General features: G+C 40.2%; 1 protein-coding gene across 8 annotated transcripts in view; it reads left to right on the forward strand.

The window, feature by feature from the left end:
• Positions 1 to 24,623, forward strand: part of arhgef28a (Rho guanine nucleotide exchange factor (GEF) 28a) — a 161,980-nt gene that overhangs the window by 123,840 nt on the left and 13,517 nt on the right. For 7 of the 8 annotated variants that reach the window (XM_061908051.1, XM_061908054.1, XM_061908053.1 and 4 more), the window contains one exon: positions 9,325 to 9,598. In XM_061908051.1, the coding sequence (XP_061764035.1) occupies positions 9,325 to 9,598 (274 nt within the window). Of the gene's footprint in view, positions 1 to 9,324; positions 9,599 to 20,018; positions 21,216 to 24,623 lie in introns of those variants that run through there. The other variant, XM_061908052.1, reaches the window with a different exon arrangement.

Genomic DNA, 24,623 nt, shown 5'->3' on the forward strand with positions numbered 1-24,623 from the left:
TTAAAAATGAGGTGGGCGGGGTTTGGTAGTAGCGGGGGGGTGTATATTGTAGCGTTCCGGAAGAGTTAGTGCTGCAAGGGTATTTTGTTCTGTTGTGTTTATGTTGTGTTACGGTGCGGGTGTTCTCCCGAAATTTGTTTTGTCATTCTTGTTTGGTGTGGCGCATATTTGTAACAATGTTAAAGTTGTTTATACGGCCACCCTCAGTGTGACCTGTATGGCTGTTGACAAAGTATGTGTGTGTGAAAGCCGCATATATTATGTGACTTGGCCAGCACGCTGTTTATATGGAGGAAAAGAGGACGTGACGACATGTTGTAGAGCAGTGGTCCCCAACCTTTTTGTATGGTAGCGTGGGTGTATATTGTAGCGCCCCAGAAAAGTTAGTGGGGGGCAAGGGGTTCTGGGTATTTCTTCTGTTGAATAAGAAAATGTCATTTCAGCAGGCGTGGGGCGGTTTAGCTCGGTTGGTAGAGTGGCCGTGCCAGCAACTTGAGGGCTGCAGGTTCGATTCCCGCTTCTGCCAACCTAGTCACTGCCGTTGTGTCCTTGGGCAAGACACTTTGCCCACCTGCTTCCAGTGCCACCCACACTGGTTTGAATGTAACTGAGATATTGGGTTTCACTATGTAAAGCGCTTTGAGTCACTGGAGGAAAAGCGCTATATAAATCTAATTCACTTCACTGTTGTGTTTATGTTGTGTTACGGTGCGGATGTTCTCCCGAAATGTGTTTGTCATTCTTGTTTGGTGTGGGTTCACAGTGTGGCGCATATTTGTGACAGTGTTAATTAAAGTTGTTTCCACGGCCATCCTCAGTGTGACCTGTATGGCTGTGGACCAAGTATGGCTTGCATTCACTAATGTGTGTGTAAAAGCCGTAAATATTATGTGACTGGACCGGCACGCTGTTTGTATGGAGGAAAAGCGTATGTGACGACAGGTTGTAGAAAACGCTAAAGGGAATGCCCTTAAGGCCCGCCCCCAATATAGTTGTCCCGGTTGAAATTCAGAAGAATAGTTGTCCCGGGTGATTTTCGGGGAGGGCACTGAACTTCGGGAGTCTCCCGAGAAAATCGGGAAGGTTGGCAAGTATGAGTATTAGCGGTGAATGCGGTGTTACAGCGGCACCACCGTTGTATAATACCGGCAGGCCAGCTCTAATGTTAATTAGATATTGCCTCAAGGGCCAAATGAAATTACAGGGCCAGAGTTTGACACCCGTGCTCTAGAGCCAGATGTGGCTCTTTTGGTGACTCCACCTGGCTCTCGGATAAATCTGAGCTGACATTGCTTAACACGATAAATAATGAATAATTCCACTTGTAATCACAGTGTTAAAAATAATGTTCAAAATATAAAACATTCTCATGCATTTTTAATCCATCCCCCCGTTTTCTACCGCACCTGTTCAAGAAGTTGCGTTAATGGTAAGAAGTTATTTATTTATTATTGGTTAGTGTGGGGTTTGCCCTCCTGGGGGTTCTTCAGACCACCAAGCACCAACATGAGAGCCTGTTTTTATTTTCAATAAGTCTCTCAGTTGCTTTCCAGCAATTGTATTTTTCTCTTTCGTTCTCGCGCTCTGGCTCCAGCCCCAACCCCGTCTCTCCTCCTAGTTGCTGCTTATAACAGAGTGACAGGTGATTAGATAACAAGGCCCAGGTGGGCCATCGACGCACCTGTCGCTGATTTAGAGGCCGGTCCTGGCACACCCCAGTTCGCTGCAGGCCCGCAGGCCACGCTCTCTCCACAGTTAGCTTCAGAATAACAGTGTTAATACAAAGAATAAGAGACCTATTATACTCTAGAAATGTTGGTCTTACTTAAAAATGCACGCGTTTAGTTGTGTTCAGTGTTAAAAAAAAATATTATATGTCTCTTACGGAAATACATTTTAAAATATTTGGCTTTTTGGCTCTGTCAGCCAAAAAGGTTCCCGACCCCTGCAATAACAGTTTTGCAATGTGGACTCTAAAAACCCAAAGCTTCTTTAAAGCTGTCATTGCTCCAAAAATAATAACGAATCAAAATTAACGTTGTTATGAACTATTGACCTATTTAAGACTCCAATTGCTTCATGTCAAATATTCCAATTTTTAATATTTTTTGGGGGGGAAATATTGCATATTTTGTGTTTGTCATAATTAACAATCCGTTTTAACACCAACAAAGCAAGTATGCTTGGTAGAAAATGCTCAAACATAAATTAATTAAAAATAATGAAGTAAATAATAAATAAGGCTTTTCCAAAATAGGCTAGCTTGATGCTAATTTACATTGGATTTGCCATAGACAGGCTACTATTAGCATTAGCAATTTCTACACCTCTAAATTTGGTCATGAAAACTACAACTAAGTCAAATGTCACAATGCAACAGCTGTTTGTGTAATAATCACATTACTTACAGTATGCACATTTTGTAGGGCGCAACATAGCACATTCAGCTTCAATAAATAAGCCACTTCCTAGTTAGACAACATATCATAGATAGCTTACACAGTACTGCCATCTAATGTTTTGTAAGTGCAACTGCATTGCAAATGACACAAATGGGATTTAAAAAAAAAAGATAAAACAACTGGACAGCACAGTTGTCTTAATCAGTTCATTTTTAAATGTTACATTAAAAAATTAAATGTTATTGTTTGTCATATTTTGTCATAATTAACAAGGTTTTGTATAACAAAAAACAAACTTATAATTGACTCGTTAAAAGTAAAAAAAAATTAAGATATTGTATGACTTAACACTGTTATGAGTGAAGCCCTTTTGGATCACCGAGAATTTTAGTGGGATTTTTTTTTTTTTTAAACTGCCATTGTTCAAAAATGTATAATGATTCAAAATTAATGTTGTTATGAATTATTGACCTGTTCAAGGCTCCAATTAGTTCATGTCAAATATTCCAATTTGAAATGTTTTTAGTGAAAATATTGCATACCTGGGATGAGGTGGCGACTTGTCCAGGGTGTAGCCCGCCTTCTGCCCGAATGCCGCTGAGATAGGCGCCTGCGACACCAAAAGGGACAAGCAGTAGAAAATGGTTGGATGGATGGAATATTGCATATTTTGTGTTTGTCATAATTAACAAGATTTTCTATAACAAAAATGGCGTAAAACAAACATACAAAAAAACATTTTAAAAAATCATAAAAAACGTATATAATTGACAGAGCTGAAGATGATCTTGAGATTAAGGAATTAAAAGTAAAAAAATTAAAGAAAATGTATGTCTTAACACTTTTATGGGTGAAGCCCTTTTGGATCACCGAGAATTTTAGTGGGTTTTTTTGTACTTCATTTCAAATATTCCCCTTTGACAATTTAGGGGGTTAAAATAATACATAACTAACAAGGTTATTATAACAAAAATGGCATAAAACGAACAAAAACACCCATTAAAAAATCATAAAAAACTTATAATCGACAGAGCTGACGTTGATATTGGGATTTAGGCGTTAAAAGTTAAGAAAAAATTAAAGATAATGTATGACTTAACACTTTTATGACTTTTGGGATTTTTTTTTATAACTGCCATTGTTCAAAAAATACTAATTATTCAAAATAATGTCGTTGTGACATATTCGTGGCTCCAATTACTTCATGTCAAATATTCCAATTTGAAATATTTTCTGGGGAAAATATTGCATATTTTGTCTTTGTCATATTTAAGGTTTTTTTAAAAAACAAAAATGGCATTAAACAAACAATAAAAAATAATCAAAAAATTATAATTTACAAGAGCTGAAGTTGATCTTGAGATTTAGGCTTTAAAAGTAAAACAATTAAAGACAATGTATGACGTAACACTTTTATGAGTGAAGCCCCTTTTGGATCACTGAGAATTTTAGTTGCATTTTTTTTGGATCACCAAGAATTTAAGTGGGATTTTTTGTTTAAACTGCCATTGTTCAAAAATTAATAATGATTCAAAATTAATGTTGTTGTGCTTTATTGACATATTCTAGGCTTCAATTACTTCATATCAAATATTCCAATTTGAAATATTTTTTGGGGGGAAATATTGCATATTTTGTGTTTGTCATAATTAACAAGATTTTTTATAACACATATGGCGTAAAACAAACATACAATAGAAACGTTTTAAAAAATCATAAAAGACTTATAATTGAAGTGGATCTTGAGATTTAGGCGTTAAAAGTAAAAAAAGAAATAATTAAAGATAATGTATGACTTAACACTCTTATGAGTGATCAACGAGAATTTTAGTGGGATTTTTTTTTTTTTTAATTGCCATTGTTCAAAAATGTATAATGATTCAAAATTAATGTTATGAATTATTGACCTGTTCAAGGCTCCAATTACTTAATGTCAAATATTCCATTTTGAAATATTTTTGGGTGAAAATATTGCATATTTTGGTTTTGTCATAATTAATAAGTTTTTCAATCAGTCAATCAGTGCTCCCTCGAAATAAAGTTGCAGTTTTAACACCAACAAAGCAAAAATGCTTGGTAGAAAATGCTCAAAACATAAATAAATACAAAAATAATAAATAATAAATAAGGCTTTTCCAAAATGCGCTAGCTTGATGCTAATTCAAATTGGATTTGTCATTGACAGGCTACTATTAAAATCAACGATTTCAACACCTCTAAATTTGGTCATTAAAAACTACAACTACGATGCAACAGCTGTTTGTGTAATAATCACAATACTTACAGTATACAAACTTTTTAGGGTGCAACATATCAAATTCGGCTTCAATGAAAAAGCCACTTCCTAGTTAGACAACAATATAGTACTGCCATCTAATGTTTTGTCAGTGCAACTGCATGGCAAATGACACTCAAATTGTATTACAGAAACAAGATAAAACAAATGGACTGCACAGTTGTCTTAATCAGTTCATTTTTAAATGTAACATTACAAAATAAAATTGTATTATTTGTCGTATTTTGTCATATTTAACAAGGTTTTCTATAACAAAAAGGGCATAAAACAAAAAAAAAACCATATAATTATAATTGACAGAGCTGAAGATTTAGGCATTAAAAGTTGGAAAAAAAAATAAAGATAATGTATGACATAACACTTTTATGAGTGAAGCCCCTTTTGGATCACTGAGAATTTTAGTGTCATTTTTTTTAAACTGCCATTGTTTAAAAATTCATAATGATTCAAAATTTATGTTATGAATTATCGACCTATTCAAGGCTCTAATTACTTAATGTAAAATATTCAAATTTGAAATATTTTCCGGGGAAAATATTACATATTTTATGTTTGTAATAATCAACAAGGTTTTCTATCATAAAAATGGCATAAATCAAACAAAAACATTCAAAAATCATTTAAAAAAAACTTATAATTGACAGAGCTGAAGTTGATCTTGAGATTTAGGCGTTAAAAGTAAAATAAAAATAAAAATGTATGACTTAGCACTTTTATGAGTGAAGCCCTTTTGGATCACCGGGATTTTTTAAAAAACTGCCATTGTTCAAAAATTAATAATGAATAAAAATTAATGTTGTTGTGCATTATTGACATATTCAGGGCTCCAATTAGCGTGCTTCACATCAACTATTCCCCTTTGAACAATTTAAGGAGTGAAAATATTGCATATCTTGTCATAATAAACAGGGTTCTCAATAACAAAAATGGCATAAAACAAAACAAAAAAAGCATTTAAAAAAATCCTAAGAAAATATAATTGACAGAGCTGAAGTTGTTCTTGAGATTCAGGCGTTAAAAGTAAAAAAAAATTAAGATAGGTATGACTTAACTCTTTTATGAGTGAAGCCCTTTTGGATCACTGATATTTTAAGTGCCATTGTTCAAAAAATAGTAATGATTCAAAATTAATGTTGTTGTGAATTATTGACCTATTCAAGGCTCCAATTACTTCATCTCAAATATTCCAATTGGAAATATTTTCTGGGGAAAATATTGCATGTATTGTGTTTGTTAAAATTAGCAAGGTTTTCTATAACAAAAATGGCATAAAACAAACAAAAACATGAAAAATTAGTTTTAAAAAAAACTTATAATTGACAGAGTTGAAGTGGATCCTGAGATTTAGGCATTAAAAGTATAGACTTTTAGTGAGATTTTTTTTTTGTTAAACTGCCTGTGTTCAAAAATGAATAATGATTCAAAATTAATGTTTTTGTGAATTATTGACATATTCAGGCTCCAATTATCTTACTTCAGATCAACTATTCCCCTTTGAACAATTTAGGGGGTGAAAATATTGCATATTTTGTCATAATTAACAAGGTTTTCAATAACAAATATGGCATAAAACAAACGAAAAAAACATTTAAAAATCATTAGAAAATATATTTGACAGAGCAGAAGTTGTTCTTGAGATTTAGGCGTTAAAAGTAAAAAAATTAAAGATAATGTATGACTTAACTCTTTTGTGAGTGAAGCCCTTTAGGATCACCGAGAATTTAAGTGGGATTTTTTTGTTTGTTTTTTAAATTGCCATTGTTCAAAAAATAGTAATGATTGTTGTTCAAGGCTCCAATTACTTCATCTCAAATATTCCAATCGGAAATATTTTCTGGGGAAAATATTACATATATTGTGTTTGTTATAATTAGCACGGTTTTCTATAACAAAAATTGCATAAAACAAACAAAAACATTAAAAATTTGTTTATAAAAAACTTATAATTGACAGAGTTGAAGTGGATCCTGAGATTTAGGCATTAAAAGTATAGACTTTTAGTGAGATTTTTTTTTTGTTAAACTGCCTGTGTTCAAAAATGAATAATGATTCAAAATTAATGTTTTTGTGAATTATTGACATATTCAGGCTCCAATTACTGTACTTAACATCAACTATTCCACTTTGAACATTTTAAGGGGTGAAAATATTGCATATTTTGTCATAACTAACAAGGTTTTCAATAACAAAATTAGCATTACAAAATCATAAAAATTTTACAATTGACAGAGCTGAAGTTGATCCTGAGATTTAGGCGTTAAAAGTAAAAAAAATAAAGTAACACTTTTGGATCACCGAGAATTTAAGTGGGATTTTTTTTTTAAACTGCCATTGTTCAAAAATTAATAATGATTCAAAATTAATGTTGTTTTTCATTATTGACATATTCTAGGCTCCAATTACTTCATATCAAATATTCCAATTTGAAATATTTTCCGGGGGAAATATTGCGTATTTTGTGTTTATCATAAAACAAACAAAAAAAAACACGAAAAAAAATCCTAAACTTATATTGTTATTTTTTACAGTGTACAATTTGATGGATAGCATAAGCTTTGAAATCAAAAAGCAAGCAGATATTTACTATCGCTATTTTAACTTTAAATTTAAAAAAAGTTTGAAATGTTTGCTATTGTAATATTTGTTGCATTAATAGATAATATTAAAGTTGAAAAGATGTGCAATTGCATGCAATTTTTTTCTGTCAAAATGGAATGAACAAAGAAAAGGTGAAGTACAAACCTCGTTTTCATATGAGTTGGGAAATTGTGTTAGATGTAATAAATGTAAATGGAATACAATGATTTGCAAATCCTTTTCAACCCATATTCAGTTGAATGCACTACAAAGACAAGATATTTGATGTTCAAACTCATAAACCTAATTTTTTTTGCAAATAATAATTAACTTAGAATTTCATGGCTGCAACACATGCCAAAGTAGTTGGGAAAGGGCATGTTCACCACTGTGTTACATTACCTTTTCTTTTAACAACACTCAATAAATGTTTGGGAACTGAGGAAACTAATTGTTGAAGCTTTGAAAGTGGAATTCTTTCCCATTCTTGCTTGATGTACAGCTTAAGTTGTTCAACAGTCCGGGGTCTCCGCTGTTGTATTTTACGCTTCATAATGCGCCACACATTTTCAATGGGAGACAGGTCTGGACTGCAGGCGGGCCAGGAAAGTACCCGCACTCTTTTACTACGAAACCACGCTGTTGTAACTCGTGGCTTGGCATTGTCTTGCTGAAATAAGCAGGGGCATCCATGATAATGTTGCTTGGATGACAACATATGTTGCTCCAAAACCTTTGTGGACCATTCAGCATTAATGGTGCCTTCACAGATGTGTAACTTACCCATGCTTTGGGCACTTATACACCCCCATACCATCACAGATGCTGTCTTTTGAACTTCGCGCCTATAACAATCCGGATGGTTATTTTTCTCTTTGTTCCGGAGGACACCACGTCCACAGTTTCTAAATATAATTTGAAATGTGGACTCGTCAGACCACAGAACACCTTTCAACTTTGCATCAGTCCATCTTAGATGAGCTCGGGCCCAGCGAAGCCAGCGGCGTTCATTGGTGTTTTTGCATTGCATAGCAGAGTTTAAACTTGCACTTACAGATTTAGCAACCAACTTTAGTTACTGACAGTGGTTTTCTGAAGTGTTCCTGAGCCCAGGTGGTGATATCCTTTACACACTGATGTCTGTTTTTGATGCAGTACCGCATGAGGGATCAACATTCCGTAATATCGCTTACGTGCAGTGATTTCTCCAGATTCTCTGAACCTTTTGATGATTTTACGGACCGTAGATGGTAAAATCCCTAAATTCCTTGCAATAGCTCGTTGAGAAATGTTGTTCTAAAACTGTTCGACACTTTGCTTACAAAGTGATGACCCTCGCCCCATCCTTGTTTGTGAATTACTTAGCATTTCATGGAAGCTGCTTTTATACCCAATCATGGCACCCACCTGTTCCCAATTAGCTTGCACACCTGTGGGATGTTCCAAATAAGTGTTTGATGAGCATTCCTCAATTTATCAGTATTTATTGCCACCTTTCCCAACTAATTTGTCACGTTTGCTGGCATCAAATTCTAAAGTTAATGATTATTTGCACAAGAAAAAAATGTTTATCAGTTTGAACATCAAATATGTTGTCTTTGTAGCATATTCAACTGAATATGGGTTGAAAATGATTTGCAAATCATTGTATTCTGTTTATATTTACATCTTACACAATTTCCCAACTCCTATGGAAACGGGGTTTGTGCTTTATTGATGCATATTATCTCAAGGCTTTCATGGGCCACATGAAATGATCTGGCGGGCCAATTTAAGCGTTGAAAAGAAACAAATGTATATTCGATTTATCTTTTCAAAAAATGTGACTGTTTTACTGGTACCAAACTTGAGAGGAACCCCAAAGGTTTAAAAAAAATCTGTATATAGTATTGGTTTTGGAAATGAAAACCAATCAAAATGTTCCCTGCATGCTTTGATTTTTCAGTGGAAATAGTTTGGACGCCCCTGATTTTGACCATTATGTGGCAAAAGGAAATAATTGTGTTTGTTGTTGCTATCGTTGATCTTTTTTTTTTTGGTCCCCCCCAGGACTCCTGCGGTCACGCTGGAAACGGTTCGGTCTTCGTGAACGAGGCGGCGCTGGCCGTCGGCGTTGGGGGGGAAGGAGGGTTGGGGGGCCTGAACAACCGCCGCCGCAAAGGCAGCGACGCCAGCGCACACAACTGCCTCAACGCCCTGCTGGCCAGGTCCAACAGCAGACAGCCCGCCACGGACAAGACCACCACCAGTCGCAGTCCGGACTTGGACAGCCAGCGATGGAGGACGGGGCGGGGCTACCAAGCGGGGTTGGACACGCCTTCTGGTAAGACCGAATATTTACATATTTTACATGATGTGGATTTGAAAGGTTTGTGGATTAAAAAGGGTTGGAACTAGGAATGTCCGATAATATATAATATCAGAAATTATAGGTATCTGTTTCAAAATTATCGGTATCTGTTTCAAAAAGTAAAATGCGTGACTTTAAAACGTCGCTGTGTACAAGGACTTGGGAGAAGTACAGAGCGCCAATACACCTTAAAGCAGGGGTGTCAAACTCAAATACAGAGTGGGCCAAAATTTAAAACTGAACAAAGCCGCGGGCCAAGGTTGAACAAATTAAACTTTTAATAGGGACCCAAACAAGTTTTGCATTGAATATTGAACAAGCAAGACTTATATAACTTTATAGTGACATGCAAAATCCAGTTTCAAATAATAATAATAATTAAAAAATATCAATGGCATATCAAAAATAAAATGTTAATAACAATTGAATACCTCTTTTCTATTTGCAGCCTTCTGAGGTAAATATCAAAATAAACTTTTTCCACAGGCGAATAATAAATTTGAAAATAAAAAAAACAATAATGAATGGATACAACATTCAGGCCTTTTTACTGCTCAGTTCGCGACACACTGATCTAATCTGATGTGCCCAAGCCAGATATTGTAGCGTCCCGGAAGAGTTCATGCTGATAGGGGTTCTGGGTATTTGTTCTGTTGTGTTTATCTTGTGTTACGATGCAAATGTGTTTGTCATTCTTGTTTGGAGTGGGTTCACAGTGTGGCGCATATTTGTAACAGTGTTAAAGTTGTTTATACGTCCACCCTCAGTGTGACCTGTATGGCTGTTGACCAAGTATGACCTGCATTCACTTAGGTGTGTGTAGAAGCTATATACATTACGTGACTGTGCCGGCACGCAGTTTTAAAGGAGGAAAAGCGGACGTGACGACAGGTTGCGGGGGACGTCAAAGGCTGTACCTTTAAGGCACGCCCCCAATATTGTTGTCCGGGTGGAAATCGGGAGAAATTCGGGAGAATGGTTGCTCTGGGAGATTTCTGGGGGGGTTGGCAAGTATAAGTATTGGCGGTAAATGCGGTGTATAATACCGGCGGGCCAGCTCTAATGTTAATTTAATATTGCCACAAGGGCCAAATGAAATGAAAAGGCGGGCCAATTTTGGCCCGAGGGCCAGAGTTTGACACCCGTGCCTTAAAGGCACTGCCTTTGCGTGCCGGCCCAGTCACATATCTACGGCTTTTCACACACACACAAGTGAATGCAAGGCATACTTGGTCAACAGCCATACAGGTCACACTGAGGGTGGCCGTATAAACAACTTTAACACTGTTGCAAATATGCGCCACACTGTGAACCCACACCAAACAAGAATGACAAACACATTTCGGGAGAACATCCACACCGTAACACAACATAAACAAATACCCAGAATCGCTTGCAGCACTAACTCTTCTGGGACGCTACAATATACACCCCCCGCTACCGCCCCCACCCCCCTCCACCTCAACCCCGCCCACCTCAACCTCCTGGAAAAAAGTCCAAAATGTAAGGGAGGGTGGAGGGAGGATTTGGTGGAGGGTTGCCAAACCTCGTGTCCCCGCAGCCAGCGAGGGAAAGTCAGGTGGCGGCGCCGCGTAGAGCGCCGCTGGAACTGGCGAGGCGGGCGGCCAGGGAACGGCCAAATCACTGGCCGAAAAAGAGGAGAGTGCGCAGGGCACGGCCACATCCACGGCCGACGTAGAAGCGGGCGCGCTGAAGCAGGCCGGGAAGCAGAAGACGTAACCGGCGGCGTGGAAACCGCAGGCGTCATCAACGGCGTGGAAGTGGCAGATGTCATCGGCGGCGTGAAAGCGGCGGATGTCATCGGCGGCGTGAAAGCGGCGGACGTCATCGGCGGCGTGAAAGCGGCGGACGTCATCGGCGGCGTGAAAGCGGCAGACGTCATCGGCGGCGTGAAAGCGGCAGACGTCATCGGCGGAGTGAAAGCGGCAGACGTCATCGGCGGCGTGAAAGCGGCAGACGTCATCGGCGGCGTGAAAGCGGCAGACGTCATCGGCGGCGTGAAAGCGGCAGACGTCATCGGCGGCGTGAAAACGGCAGACGTCATCGGCGGCGTGAAAGCGGCAGACGTCATCGGCGGCGTGAAAGCGGCAGACGTCATCGGCGGCGTGAAAGCGGCAGACGTCATCGGCGGCGTGAAAGCGGCAGACGTCATCGGCGGCGTGAAAGCGGCAGACGTCATCGGCGGCGTGAAAGCGGCAGACGTCATCGGCGGCGTGAAAGCGGCAGACGTCATCGGCGGTGTTGAAGCGGCAGGCGTCATCGGCGGCGTGAAAGCGGCAGATGACGCCGGGCGAGGAGCAGCAAATGCTGGCCGAGGAATAGCGGATGCCGGCGGTGACGAAGCCCGGCGTGGTGCTGCTCTTGGCGGCGTTGGGGCTCGGCGTGGAGCCGGCGTTGGGGCTCGGCGTGGAGCCGGCGTTGGGGCTCGGCGTGGAGCCGGCGTTGGGGCTCGGCGTGGAGCCGGCGTTGGGGCTCGGCGTGGAGCCGGCGTTGGGGCTCGGCGTGGAGCCGGCGTTGGGGCTCGGCGTGGAGCCGGCGTTGGGGCTCGGCGTGGAGCCGGCGTAGGGGCTAGGCGTGGAGCCGGCGTAGGGGCTAGGCGTGGAGCCGGCGTAGGGGCTAGGCGTGGAGCCGGCGTAGGGGCTAGGCGTGGAGCCGGCGTTGGGGCTGTGCGAAAACCCGCCAGGCACGTAGATGTCTCCGAGGAAGGAGACGCTTGCGAAGATGACAGCGGTGTGTGCCTGGCTGCACCGCAGTGTATTGTGGGCCCCCCTCCACTAGGCGGCTGCCAGAAACCGTCCACACTTGCGGGAAGACATGCCTGCTCGTCGGCGTCCCCCGGTGCGAAAACCAGGGACGGGCGGGAGGAGGCCAGGAAGAGGGACGAAGACACGTCCCGCGCCGAGTCCCAGCAGGAGGACAAAAGTGACCTCACTGTGGGCTCCACTGGAGCTCTCGGCGATCCAAAAAAGAGAGCGGGAGCTGGCAGAAAGAGCAGCCGGGGAGCAGCCGCTGGAAGCTGCGTAGGAGCAGGGAGAAGCAGCTCAGCAGACGACGGGAAGGATGGCGGCGGCGGACGTGCCGGTCGGAGAGCCGCAGTAGGCGACGGAGCCGCAGGAGCCGCGAGACGTGAAGGAGGAGGCGGGCGCGCCGGTCGGTGAGCCGTAGCCGGCAGCGTTGCCGAGAGGAAGGATGGCGGCGGAGGACGCGCCGGTCGGAGAGCCGTAGCCGGTAGCGTTGCCGCGGGAGCCGCGAGGCATGCAGGAAGTGGCGGACGTGCTGGTCGGAGAGCCGTAGCCAGCCGTTGAGCCGAGAGGAAAGATGGCGGCGGGGGACGCGCCGGTCGGAGAGCCGAAGCCGGTGGCGTTGCCGCGGGGAGAGGGTCCGCGTCTGTAGGCTGGGACCGCACAAACCTGGCCTTCAAGTCCTCCAGGAATTGTGCGGTCCAGAACGTCGGCTGAGGATTGCCGACAGGGATTCTCGCGAGGACACTTTTTTCTGGCTCGATGATACTGTTGGGATGTCGCATGGCTGCAGTTGTGTGTCCCCGAGTATGCAAGAATCCAGGAGAGTTGCGTGGAGGTAAGATGAATTTAATACACAAAAGAAAATAACAAAAGCAAACATAAAGCAGTCGTGCAGATAAACGTTCTCAACATAATATTATCATCGAGCACTGAGGAGTGCTCGAGTGAAACATAAATAGACACTAGTGTGATTGACAGCAGGTGTGAACCGCTGCCAATCAACGAAAAGAGAAAAATAGTGCTCCGTGAATAAAAACAGGAAATACAACAAAATAAGAGCACTGAACCGGAAGTAAATACAAAAACACAAAAAACTAACAGAAATGAAGTGACACATCGTTACAATTTGGACAATATCGGAATATCAGATATCGGCAAAAAAGCCATTATCGGACATCTATAGTTGGAATGTTTACTACTGATTGGTATCGAGAATCATGTAAATTCCCATGTATCGTATTACTACTGAATATTCGGATATGGTGGCAACCTGACAGCTGAGTTGAACGTCAAATGAAATAATTGTGATTTTATTAAAAACAAATGAGCTTTTATTACCACAAAAATTGGTATTGTTAAAGGGGAACTGCACTTTGTTTTGGAATCGTTTACAATCATGAGAGACGTCTTTAGTTTTTTTTACGATTTTAAAAAACTCTTGGATCTGACTGATGGGAGTCACCCTAGTAGCCTTTAAAGCCTCTAAAACTGTCAGGCTTTCCCCTGACAGTTTGTCTATGTTGTAGTTTTTTCCTCTGCATTTGTCTGTTTCCTCTGTGTTTAGTATTTCTTGTCCTTAGTTCCTGTCTAGTGCTCTTAATTTGTCAGCTTCCTGTCTTGTTCCCTCAGTGCTGTGTTCCTCCTCAGCTGCGGCTGATTGGCAGCTGGCCACACCTGTTGCCCATCAGCCCGCACCTATTTGTACCTGCTTTGTCTTGTGTCAGTTGCTGGATCATTGTATTGTCATTGCCAGGTCCTTTTTTGTTTCTTGCTAGCTTCTATGCTAAAGACCCTTAGTATGTTATTCCGCTTTTTGTTTGTACCCTTTTGGTTTTGTTTTTGTCTTAGTATTTAATTAAATCATGTTTACTTACCAAATGGCTGCCCCCTTTTCTGCATCTTGGGATTCGACACCAAATAACTGTGACAAAAACCTGTGTGTCAAAGTCAAGAGTTATCTATGGCGGCCCGGGGTGATATCAGAATCAGAATCAGATATACTTTATTAATACTTGAGGGGAAATTAATAATTTTAGCACAATCCCATTCAAGATCAGACAAACATTACAGGGAGACAGAACAGAATCCCTGACGGGTCTGCCAACTTCCGGCGGCCCTTATAAAAACGGTGAGACAGGTAAACAATGGGGTAAACATATTTGATCAGTATCACACCGGCCCACAGGCCGCAGCCGCCCGCTGCTGTTTTGCACACACCAATACTCCATCAGTGTTAGTATTAGAAATTTTACTAGAAATACTAGACATTTTTTAAATGGGATCCCAGAGACCCCATTTTACCCCATTCACAAAAATGGGGTAAAATGTTTGGGGTCCCAGTTTTTTTGTAACTGTTTTGAAAATAAATGATAAATGTACGCATTATCCTGTCATATCTCACATTCTACATATTGTGTTTTGGAAAATGGTTGTCATAAACGTTACTTAATTCATTAAAAGAAATAATAAAAAAGAAAACACATTTTTATACATATGTAAAACTTCTTTCCTTCATGGCTCTAAACTTTGCCGCTGCCGGTATTTTTTTTTCTATATTTGTATTATAATATTTTCAGAATGTGTTAGTTCTATTTTTGGCCAAGGTAAAGACAAAGAAAACAATTTGATGTTGTCTTTAGTTTTTAGTTTTAACCTCTTAAGCTGTTTGTTTGCATGCTTTTTTTGTTTCTCTTTGCTATTTGGGCTTATTGGACCCTATTTAGAATAAAAACTAAAAATCATCTTTTAATATGATGTACTTAGTCCATAAGTACACAAACGTGTACTTTATTAGTAGTGACATGCTAATTTTTAGTTTTACACTTTTTTTTCCAAATTCCATTGTATTTTATACTTCTGACACCACCAGATGGCAGTATAAGTGTCCACATAAGTGGCCATAAGACCCCAATTCAGTAGTGTACACAATTTTGGAAATAAGTGTTCGTTTATGCCGTGCTAGCTAGCTAACACGAGTAGCAAGTACGTTTTAAAGCAGCGTCAGTTTGCAATGCCTTAATAAAAGGCACTTTATCTGTATATCTATCTATATATTAGGGTTGTACGGTATACCAGTATTAGTATAGTACCGCGATACTAATGAATCATATTCGGTACAATACCGTCTGTAAACATCCACTGTAATGATACCAAGTACAGAAGCGTATCTAGTCGACACTACTATGATTACGTCGATATTTTTTGGCATCTCAACATCATCTTTCGTTTTTTTTTACATTGATATTATGTTTATAAACTCAGGAAATATGTCCCTGGACACATGAGGACTTTGAATAAGACCAACATATGATCCTGTAGCTACTTGGTATCGGATTGATACCCAAATTTGTGGTATTATCCAAAACTAATGTAAAGTATCCAAACGACAGGAGAATAAGTGATTATTACATTTTAACAGAGGTGTAGATAGAACATGTTAAAACAGAAAGTAAGCCGATGTTAACAGTAAACAGTAATCCATTTTCTACCACTTGTCCTTAATCATTTTGACAAAATAATAGAATAAGAAATGACACAATACGTCAGCAGAAAAATTAGGAGCCTTTGTTTGCTTACTTACTACTAAAAGACAAGTTGTCTTGTATGTTCACTATTTTGTTTAAGGACAAACTTGCAATAAGAAACATATGTTTAATGTACCCTAAGATTTTTTTGTTAAAATAAAGCCAATAATGCCATTTTTGTGGTCCACATTTTTTTACAAAAGTACCGAAAAGTTATAAAAATACATTTTGGTGCCATTACCAAAATATTGGTATCGGGACAACACTAATATATATATATATATAAATATATATATATATATATATGTATATATTTATGTATTTGTATACAGTGGGGCAAAAAAGTGTTTAATCAGCCACCGATTGTGCAAATTCTCCCACTTAAAATGAAGACAGAGGTCTGTCATTTTCATCACAGGTACACTTCAACTGTGAGAGACAGAATGTGAAAAAAAAATCCAGGAATTAACATTGTAGCAATTTTAAATCATTTATTTGTAAATTATGGTGGAAAATAAGTATTTGGTCAACCATTCAAAGCTCTCACTGATGGAAGGAGGTTTTGGCTCAAAATCTCACGATACATGGCCCCATTCATTCTTTCGTTAACACGGATCAATCGTCCTGTCCCCTTAGCAGAAAAACAGCCCCAAAGCATGATGTTTCCACCCCCATGCTTCACAGTAGGTATGGTGTTCTTGGGATGCAACTCAGTATTCTTCTTCCTCCAAACACCACAAATTGAGTTTATACCAAAAAGTTATATTTTGGTTCCATCTGACCACATGACATTCTCACAATCCTCTGCTGTATCATCCATGTATCCATTTTGGTATAAACTCAACTCGTGGTGTTTGGAGGAAGAAGAATACTGAGTTGCATCCCAAGAACACCATACCTACTGTGAAGCATGGGGGTGGAAACATCATGCTTTGGGGCTGTTTTTCTGCTAAGGGGACAGGACGATTGATCCGTGTTGAGGAAAGAATGAATGGGGCCATGTATCGTGAGATTTTGAGCCAAAACCTCCTTCCATCAGTGAGAGCTTTGAATGGTTGACCAAATACTTATTTTCCACCATAATTTACAAATAAATTCTTTAAAATTCCTACAACGTGAATTCCTGGATTTTTTTTTCACATTCTGTCTCTCACAGTTGAAGTGTACCTATGATGAAAATTACAGACTTCTGTCATCATTTTAAGTGGGAGAACTTGCACAATAGGTGGCTGACTAAATACTTTTTTGCCCCACTGTACATATGTTAATATATATATATATATATATATATATATATATATATATATATATATATATATATATATATATATATATATATATATATATATACATACATATGATAAAAACAATAATCAGCTTAATATTATTTACAATATTTGAAGCGCGCTGTGGCGAGGGACGACTGTCCTTTAATGAAAGACTTGTTTTCTTTCCTGTTGGTTTACCGCCTTCAATGGTGTGATGTTCCAAAGCTGCCTGTCAATTATTGTCCTTACCACAAAGGAGGAACTGTGAGACGGTAAACACAGCAGCTGCCTCATACTGTATGCACACACACACACACACACACATGCGCGCATACACGTTTTTTCAAGGCTGAGACCTCGACTGTCCTTCCCCTCAGTTAATCAGTGTCCCCCGACAAAAAGGTGCCGCCGCTTATCACAGCCGCTGTCCTCGCGACTTGCCGAGAGGTAATGACAATCAATGACCGCCAATGGGTGGGCTGGGGAGGGGGGGGCCGTATATCAGCATGTTCAGCAATTCACAAGTTTAAACAACAACAAACTACGCCTGGCTGGGATCAGAAAAAAAGGCCATTAGTCAACATATAAGTTTATTTTGACGTAGCTTTAGGAAAAGGCATTTTTAATTTCTACTTTTACCTATTGCAGGGGTCGGCGGCACGAATGTTGAAAGGGCAATATTGGACCAAAAATACAAAAAAAAAAAAAATCTGTCTGTAAATGCAAAAAATGAAAAGCCTTGTATAATTGTTATAACAGACACACAGACAGTGATTCTTTCAGGAGAGTTCCCTCAGGAAAGTTAAAATCCCAGCAGCAGTGTACAGAGTTTAGATCGAATTTAAAATGGTAAAAAAATGGGGGCATAAATGGAAACAAAATAGAAAAATATCACAAAAAGAATAAAAAGCAACAATGACAATGAAAATATTACAGTAAATTAAGAATGTAACAAGGGAAACTAGGAATGAAGACAACACATTATGTAAGTGTCCATGTTAGTTATAATAGCCTACGATCAAAATGACTGTGTTGCAGGCTGACAGAAATGCCATCCATCCATCCATCTTCTTCCGCTTATCCAAGGTTGGGTTGCGGGGGCAACAGCCTAAGCAGGGAAACCCAGACTTCCCTCTCCCCAGCCACTTCGTCTAGCTCTTCCCGGGGGATCCCGAGGCGTTCCCAGGCCAGCCGGGAGACATAGTCTTCCCAACGTGTCCTGGGTCTTCCCCCTGGCCTCCTACCGGTTGGACGTGCCCTAAACACCTCCCTAGGGAGGCGTTCAAGTGGCATCCTGACCAGATGCCCGAACCACCTCATCTGGCTCCTCTCGATGTGAAGGAGCAGCGGCTTTACTTTGAGTTCCTCCCGGATGGCAGAGCTTCTCACCCTATCTCTAAGGGAGAGCCCCGCCACACGGTGCGGGAAACTCATTTCGGCCGCTTGTACCCGTGATCTTATTCTTTCGGTCATGACCCAAATCTCATGACCATAGGTGAGGATGGGAACGTAGATCGACCTGTAAATTGAGAGTTTTGCCTTCCGGCTAAGCTCCTTCTTTACCACAACGGATCGGTACAACGTCCGCATTACTGAAGACGCCGCACCGATCCGCCTGTCGATCTCACGATCCACTCTTCCCTCACTCGTGAACAAGACTCCTAGGTACTTGAACTCCTCCACTTGAAATGTTGAAATATAATTATTTATTCTACACATTTTTACAACAACGGAAAACATTAGTAAAATTGAGGCTTGTCAAAGGGTGAGATAACTCCTGGAAATGACTGGCTTAGAATTGCCAAAGGTATAGATGTGTGTGTCCATTTTAGTGGATTTTTTTTACAATATTTGCACGTTGTGTAACGTTTGCTGTGGTCTGGAACAACATGGCGCACAAATGCAGCCAATATTACATACATGTAATGTGTCATGAGACATGCAAATATAAATTGAATTGAGAGGACTTAAAGGGAAATGAAATGAGCAATGCATTATGCAATGTATATATTGCACCTTATATACATACAGCTAGCCTAAATAATGACTGAATTAAATAGTTACATATTACAAAACTGTTGTATATACCAATTCACAGATGTCATTCTGTTATAAAAAGGTCAGTAAATGATGTATATGTTTGTAAAGGCTCTGAAGTGGGAAAGGGGTAGGATTAAATATGCTTTGCTTCTTCCTACTCCTTTTCGGACATGTTGTAAAATGAATTATATGAAATTGTGTGATGTATTAAGCTGTTAGTGTGTTCATGTTCGGAAAGAAGAAAGAAAAAGAAAGAAAGAAATAGCACGTTAGCATCAATAATCTTGCACTCCACACAAGTCAATAACATCAACAAAGCTCGCCTTTGGTTAATGCAATCACAATATAGTAACACTCAATGCATTCACGCACAGTATAAAACATTTGGTGGACAAAACGAGACAAAAAAGGGGTGGCATTAAACACGTCTTAGAAAAGTCGGAGAAATTAGTACATGGAAACAAACTACAGTGAGTTCATGGACCGCCAAAATTAGTAGGACAAAACGGCGCTCGCCAAATAGTCTCTAATCACTGAAGCATGTTTAATATAAACAGTGTGATTTATAACAATTAGGGAGACTTGTCATGTTTGTCCTCCTATGAAAACCATATTAAATCCATCCATCCATTTTCTACCGCTTGTCCCTTTTTGGGGTTGCGGTGGGTGCTGGGGTCTAGCTCAGCTGCATTCGGGCAGAGGGCGGTGTACACCCTGGACAAGCCACCACCTCATCGTAGGGGCAACACAGATAGACAGACCAATCAACCTATCCCCATGTGCATGTTTTTTGAAGGTGGGAAGAAGCTGGAGTACCCGGAGGGAACCCACGCAGTCACGGGGAGAACATGCAAACTCCACACAGAAAGATCCCGAGCCTGGGATTGAACTCAGGACTACTTAGGACCTCCGTATTGTGAGGCACATGCACTAACCCCTGTTTCACCGTGCTGCCACCATATTAAAACAAAAAAAAAGATATGTATGTTTTACTTAATACACACGCCATCATAATACTTGTATGTTTAATACGCTGACATAATCCTTCAAGCGGTGCGGCTTCATAGCTTACTAAAGTCGTACTAAAAGATTTTGATAGATTTTTGAGCGCTGTGTGTAAAGTTCTATATGTTCGATGAAGCATATAAAATGTTGGTGGTGTGTACTTGAGTCATATTGCAGTGTACGCGTATCTCTTATGTTTGACTGCCATCTACTGGTCACACTTGTCATTACACCATGTACCAAGTAAAATAGCTCCGAGGTCGCTAAGCAAAACCAGAATTATTCCGTACATTAGGCGCACCGTCGAGTTTGAGGAGGGAAAAAAGGATTTTAAGTGCGCCTTATAGTCCGGAAATTTGCCATAGACAGGCTACTATTAGCATTAGTGTTTTAACGTGGCGATTTCTACACCTTTAAATTTGGTCATGAAAACTACAACTAAGCTGAATCCCACAATGCAACAGCTGTTTGTGTAATAATCACAAAACTTACAGTATACAGACTTTGTAGGGCGCAACATAACACATTCAGCTTCAATGAAAACGCCACTTCCTAGTTAGATAACATAGATAATAATGGATTAGATGTTATATAGCGCTTTTCTATTGTTAGACACTCAAAAGTGCTCACAGAGAAGTGGGAACCCATCATTTATTCACACCTGGTGGTGGTAAGCTACATTTGTTGCCACAGCTGCCCTGGGGTCGACTGACGGAAGCGAGGCTGCCAGTTTGCGCCTACGGACCCTCTGACCGCCACCTATCATTCATTCATTCCCCAGTGTGAGCGGCACCGGGGGCAAGGGTGAAGGGTCCTGCCCAAGGACACAAGGGCAGAGATTTGGATGTCAATAGGCGGGGAGCGAACCTGCAACCCTCAGGTTTCTGGCACGGCCGTTCCACCATCTACGCCAGGGGTGTCAAACTCAAATACAGAGTGGGCCAAAATTTAAAACTGAACAAAGCCGGGGGCCAACTTTGAAAAAATGAACCTTTTAATAGGGACCCAAACAAGTTTTGCATTGAATATTGAACAAGCAAGGCTTATATAACTTTATAGTGACATGCAAAATTGAGTTTCAAACAATAATAATAATAAAAAAATATCAATGGCATATCAAATAAAATTTAAATATTTGCAGCCTTCTGAGGTAAGTATCAAAATGAACTTTGTCCACAGGCTAATAATAAATTTGAAAATAAAATAACAATAATGAACGAATCAAACATTCAATCCTTGAAGTAACAAGAGAAAGTGCATGAATAGATTGTTAATTATTGCTCAGTTTGCTACACTGATTTGCTTGAACGATGAATATGGAACAAGCAATAATTATATAACTTTATTGTGCAAAATCAACATTCAAAAAACAAACGGAAAAAAAAAATGGTCAAATACAATTTAAATAAAACATTTAATGCCTCTTTTCTATTTGCAGCCTTCTGAGGTAAATATCAACATTACATTTTTCCACAGGCAAATAAATCTTAAAATAAAATAATAATGAAATGGGTGGGGTTGGTGGTAGTCAGTGCTGCAAGGGGTTCTGGGTATTTGTTCTGTCGTGTTTATGTTGTGTTACGGTGCGGATGTTCTCCCGAAATGTGTTAGTCATTCTTGTATGGTGTGGGTTCACAGTGTGGCGCATATTTGTAACAGTGTTAAAGTTGTTTATACGGCCACCCTCAGTCTGACTTGTATGGCTGTTGAGCGAGTATGCATGGCATTCACTTAAGTGTGTGTACAAGTCGCATATATCATGTGACTTGGCCGGCACGCTGTTTGTATGGAGTAAAAGCGGACGTGACAACATATTCTAGACAATGCTAAAGGCAGTGCCTTTATAGTACCGGCGGGCTAGCTCTAATGTTAATTTGATATTACCTCAAGGGCCAAATGAAATTGTATTTGGCCCGCGGGCCAGAGTTTGACACCCATGCTCTACACCATTTGTAGTTCTGCATTGCAAATGACACTCAAATGGTATTTAAAAAAAAAAGATAAAACAACTGGACAGCACAATTATCCTAATCAATTCCTTTTTAAAGGCCTACTGAATGAAACCCACTACTACCGACCACGCAGTCTGATAGTTTATATATCAATGATGAAATATTAACATTGCAACACATGCCAATACGGCCTTTTTAGTTTACTAAATTGCAATTTTAAATTTCCCGCGAAGTATCCTGTTGAAAACGTCGCGGTGTGATGACGTGTGCGTGTGACGTCACCGGTGGTAGCGGACATGTTCTTCCAGCACCGATCACGGCTAAAAGTAGTCTGGTTTTTATCGCATAATTACACAATATTCTGGACAACTGTGTTGCTGAATCTTTTGCAATTTGTTCAATTAATAATGGAGACATCAAAGAAGAATGCTGTTGGGGGAAAGCGGTGTATTGCAGCCGGCTGTAACAACACAAACGCAGCTGGTGTTTCTTTGTTTGTTGTGAAGCTTTAATATAGAACAGAGCGGTCAAGCGAACATGGTTCTCTAACACATGTCAACCGGCAGGTTTTGGTGAGAAAATTGTGGTAATAAGTGGGCTCTTACCGTAAACATGAGCGGAGCTTGTGCCGTTCCTGCTGCAGCTGTCAAAGAGGCAGCCGCGACTTTCTTGGCTTCTCCGTGGCTTCCCTCAGAGACACTGGCGGTCACCACACCCCTCCGACTTTCAGGTATGACTGTATAATCTCACTAAAACACTAGTAACATAATAAGCAGATAAGGGATTTTTTTAGAATTACCCTAGTAAATGTGTCTAATAAAATCTGAATCGCTCCCACATCCCTCGCCTTTTTTTTTTTTGCTTCTAGTCCTTTACTCTCACTATCTTCCTCCACGAATCTTTCATCCTCGCTCAAATTAATAGGGAAATTGTCGCTTTCACCGTCCGAATCGCTCTAGCTGCTGGTGGCCATGATTGTAAACAATGTGAGGATGTGAGGAGCCCTACAACCCGTGACGTCACGCGCACATCGTCTGCTACTTCCGGTACAGGCAAGGTTTTTTTATTAGCGACCAAAAACTGCAAACTTTTATTGTCGATGTTCTCTACTAAATCCTTTCAGCGAAAATGATCAAGTATGACACAGAATGGACCTGCTATCCCCGTTTGAATAAGAAAATCTAATTTCAGTAGGCCCTTAAATGTTACATTACAAAATAAAATTTTATTAATCTGTTAACATTTATTAACACACACAAAAGTGCCAAAAAAAAACAGGAATTGGTACTGTATCTGCTCATATGTGAACGATGCCCATCCCTGAGGGTTCCTGGTTTGATCCCCACCTCCTACCAACCCGGTCACGTCCGTCATGTCCTTGAGCGAGACACTTCACCCTTGCTCCTGATGGGTGGCGGTTAGGGCCTTGCATGGCAGCTCCCACCATCAGTGTGTGAATGTGTGTGTGTGTGTGTGAATGGTTGAATGTGGAAATAGTGTCAAAGCGCTTTGAGTACTTTAAAGGTAGAAAAGCACTATGCAAGTATAACCCATTTACCTGAAAAAAAGCTAATGCTACAAACAGCACGAGAGGTGTCCAGGCCGGTTGCTACGGCGATGACCGAGACGCCCTTCATTCGAAGCCAGGAGCGACCACGTTTGCGCCATACCGTGCCTTTTAAATGGCACCCGGGGTGTCTTCTTGAGTTTGAGTGAACGTCGTCATCTGCCGCACGCCAGCGTCTCCTCTTTCACGTGGCGGACGGCGGCTCCTCCAACACACTCTTAATGTCATTAATCAAACACACACTCTCTCCTTCAGGGAACACAATCAGGCAATTTATAGTTCATGCCATCTGTTACCATGACAGCGCACCTGGCCCACTGCGAGGGACACACACACACACACACGCACACACACACACACACACACACACACACACACACACATGCCCACCTCTAAAAGTCCTCTTTATTTAAGAAAAACACTGTTATTGATCCTCAGGAGGGATTAAGAGAGCAGCTGGAAACACAGCAAAGAGGTTTGCTGACTCAAAGCCCAAATCCTTAAATCATCCCCACATATTGTGGGAGGAATTTTCCACGTTTTCATCCATATGTGAGCCCAGTTAAAAAAAAAAATTTTAGATTTTATAGTACGTAATATATATAGCAAGGACTAAATCAAACATGTAGTGGAGTATAAATATATATAAACCGGGTTTAAGGCCAATGCTGGTAACAGACGTGCAACTCAATTCTCATGTAGTGATTTAGATAAGTTAACCAAAATATTAACCCCACAAAAAAAGATTATAATAACAATAAAAAGCAGTTTTTAGTTAAAGTTGCCTTTTATTTGGCGAGGAACATAATGTATTTGCCAGCTTTACTGTATTATAATTGTTAGGTACGTGAACCCTACAACAATCAATCAATCAATG

Source organism: Nerophis ophidion, linkage group LG08, assembly GCF_033978795.1.
Source record: "Nerophis ophidion isolate RoL-2023_Sa linkage group LG08, RoL_Noph_v1.0, whole genome shotgun sequence".
In the NCBI taxonomy this organism is placed as follows: Eukaryota; Metazoa; Chordata; class Actinopteri; order Syngnathiformes; family Syngnathidae; genus Nerophis; species Nerophis ophidion.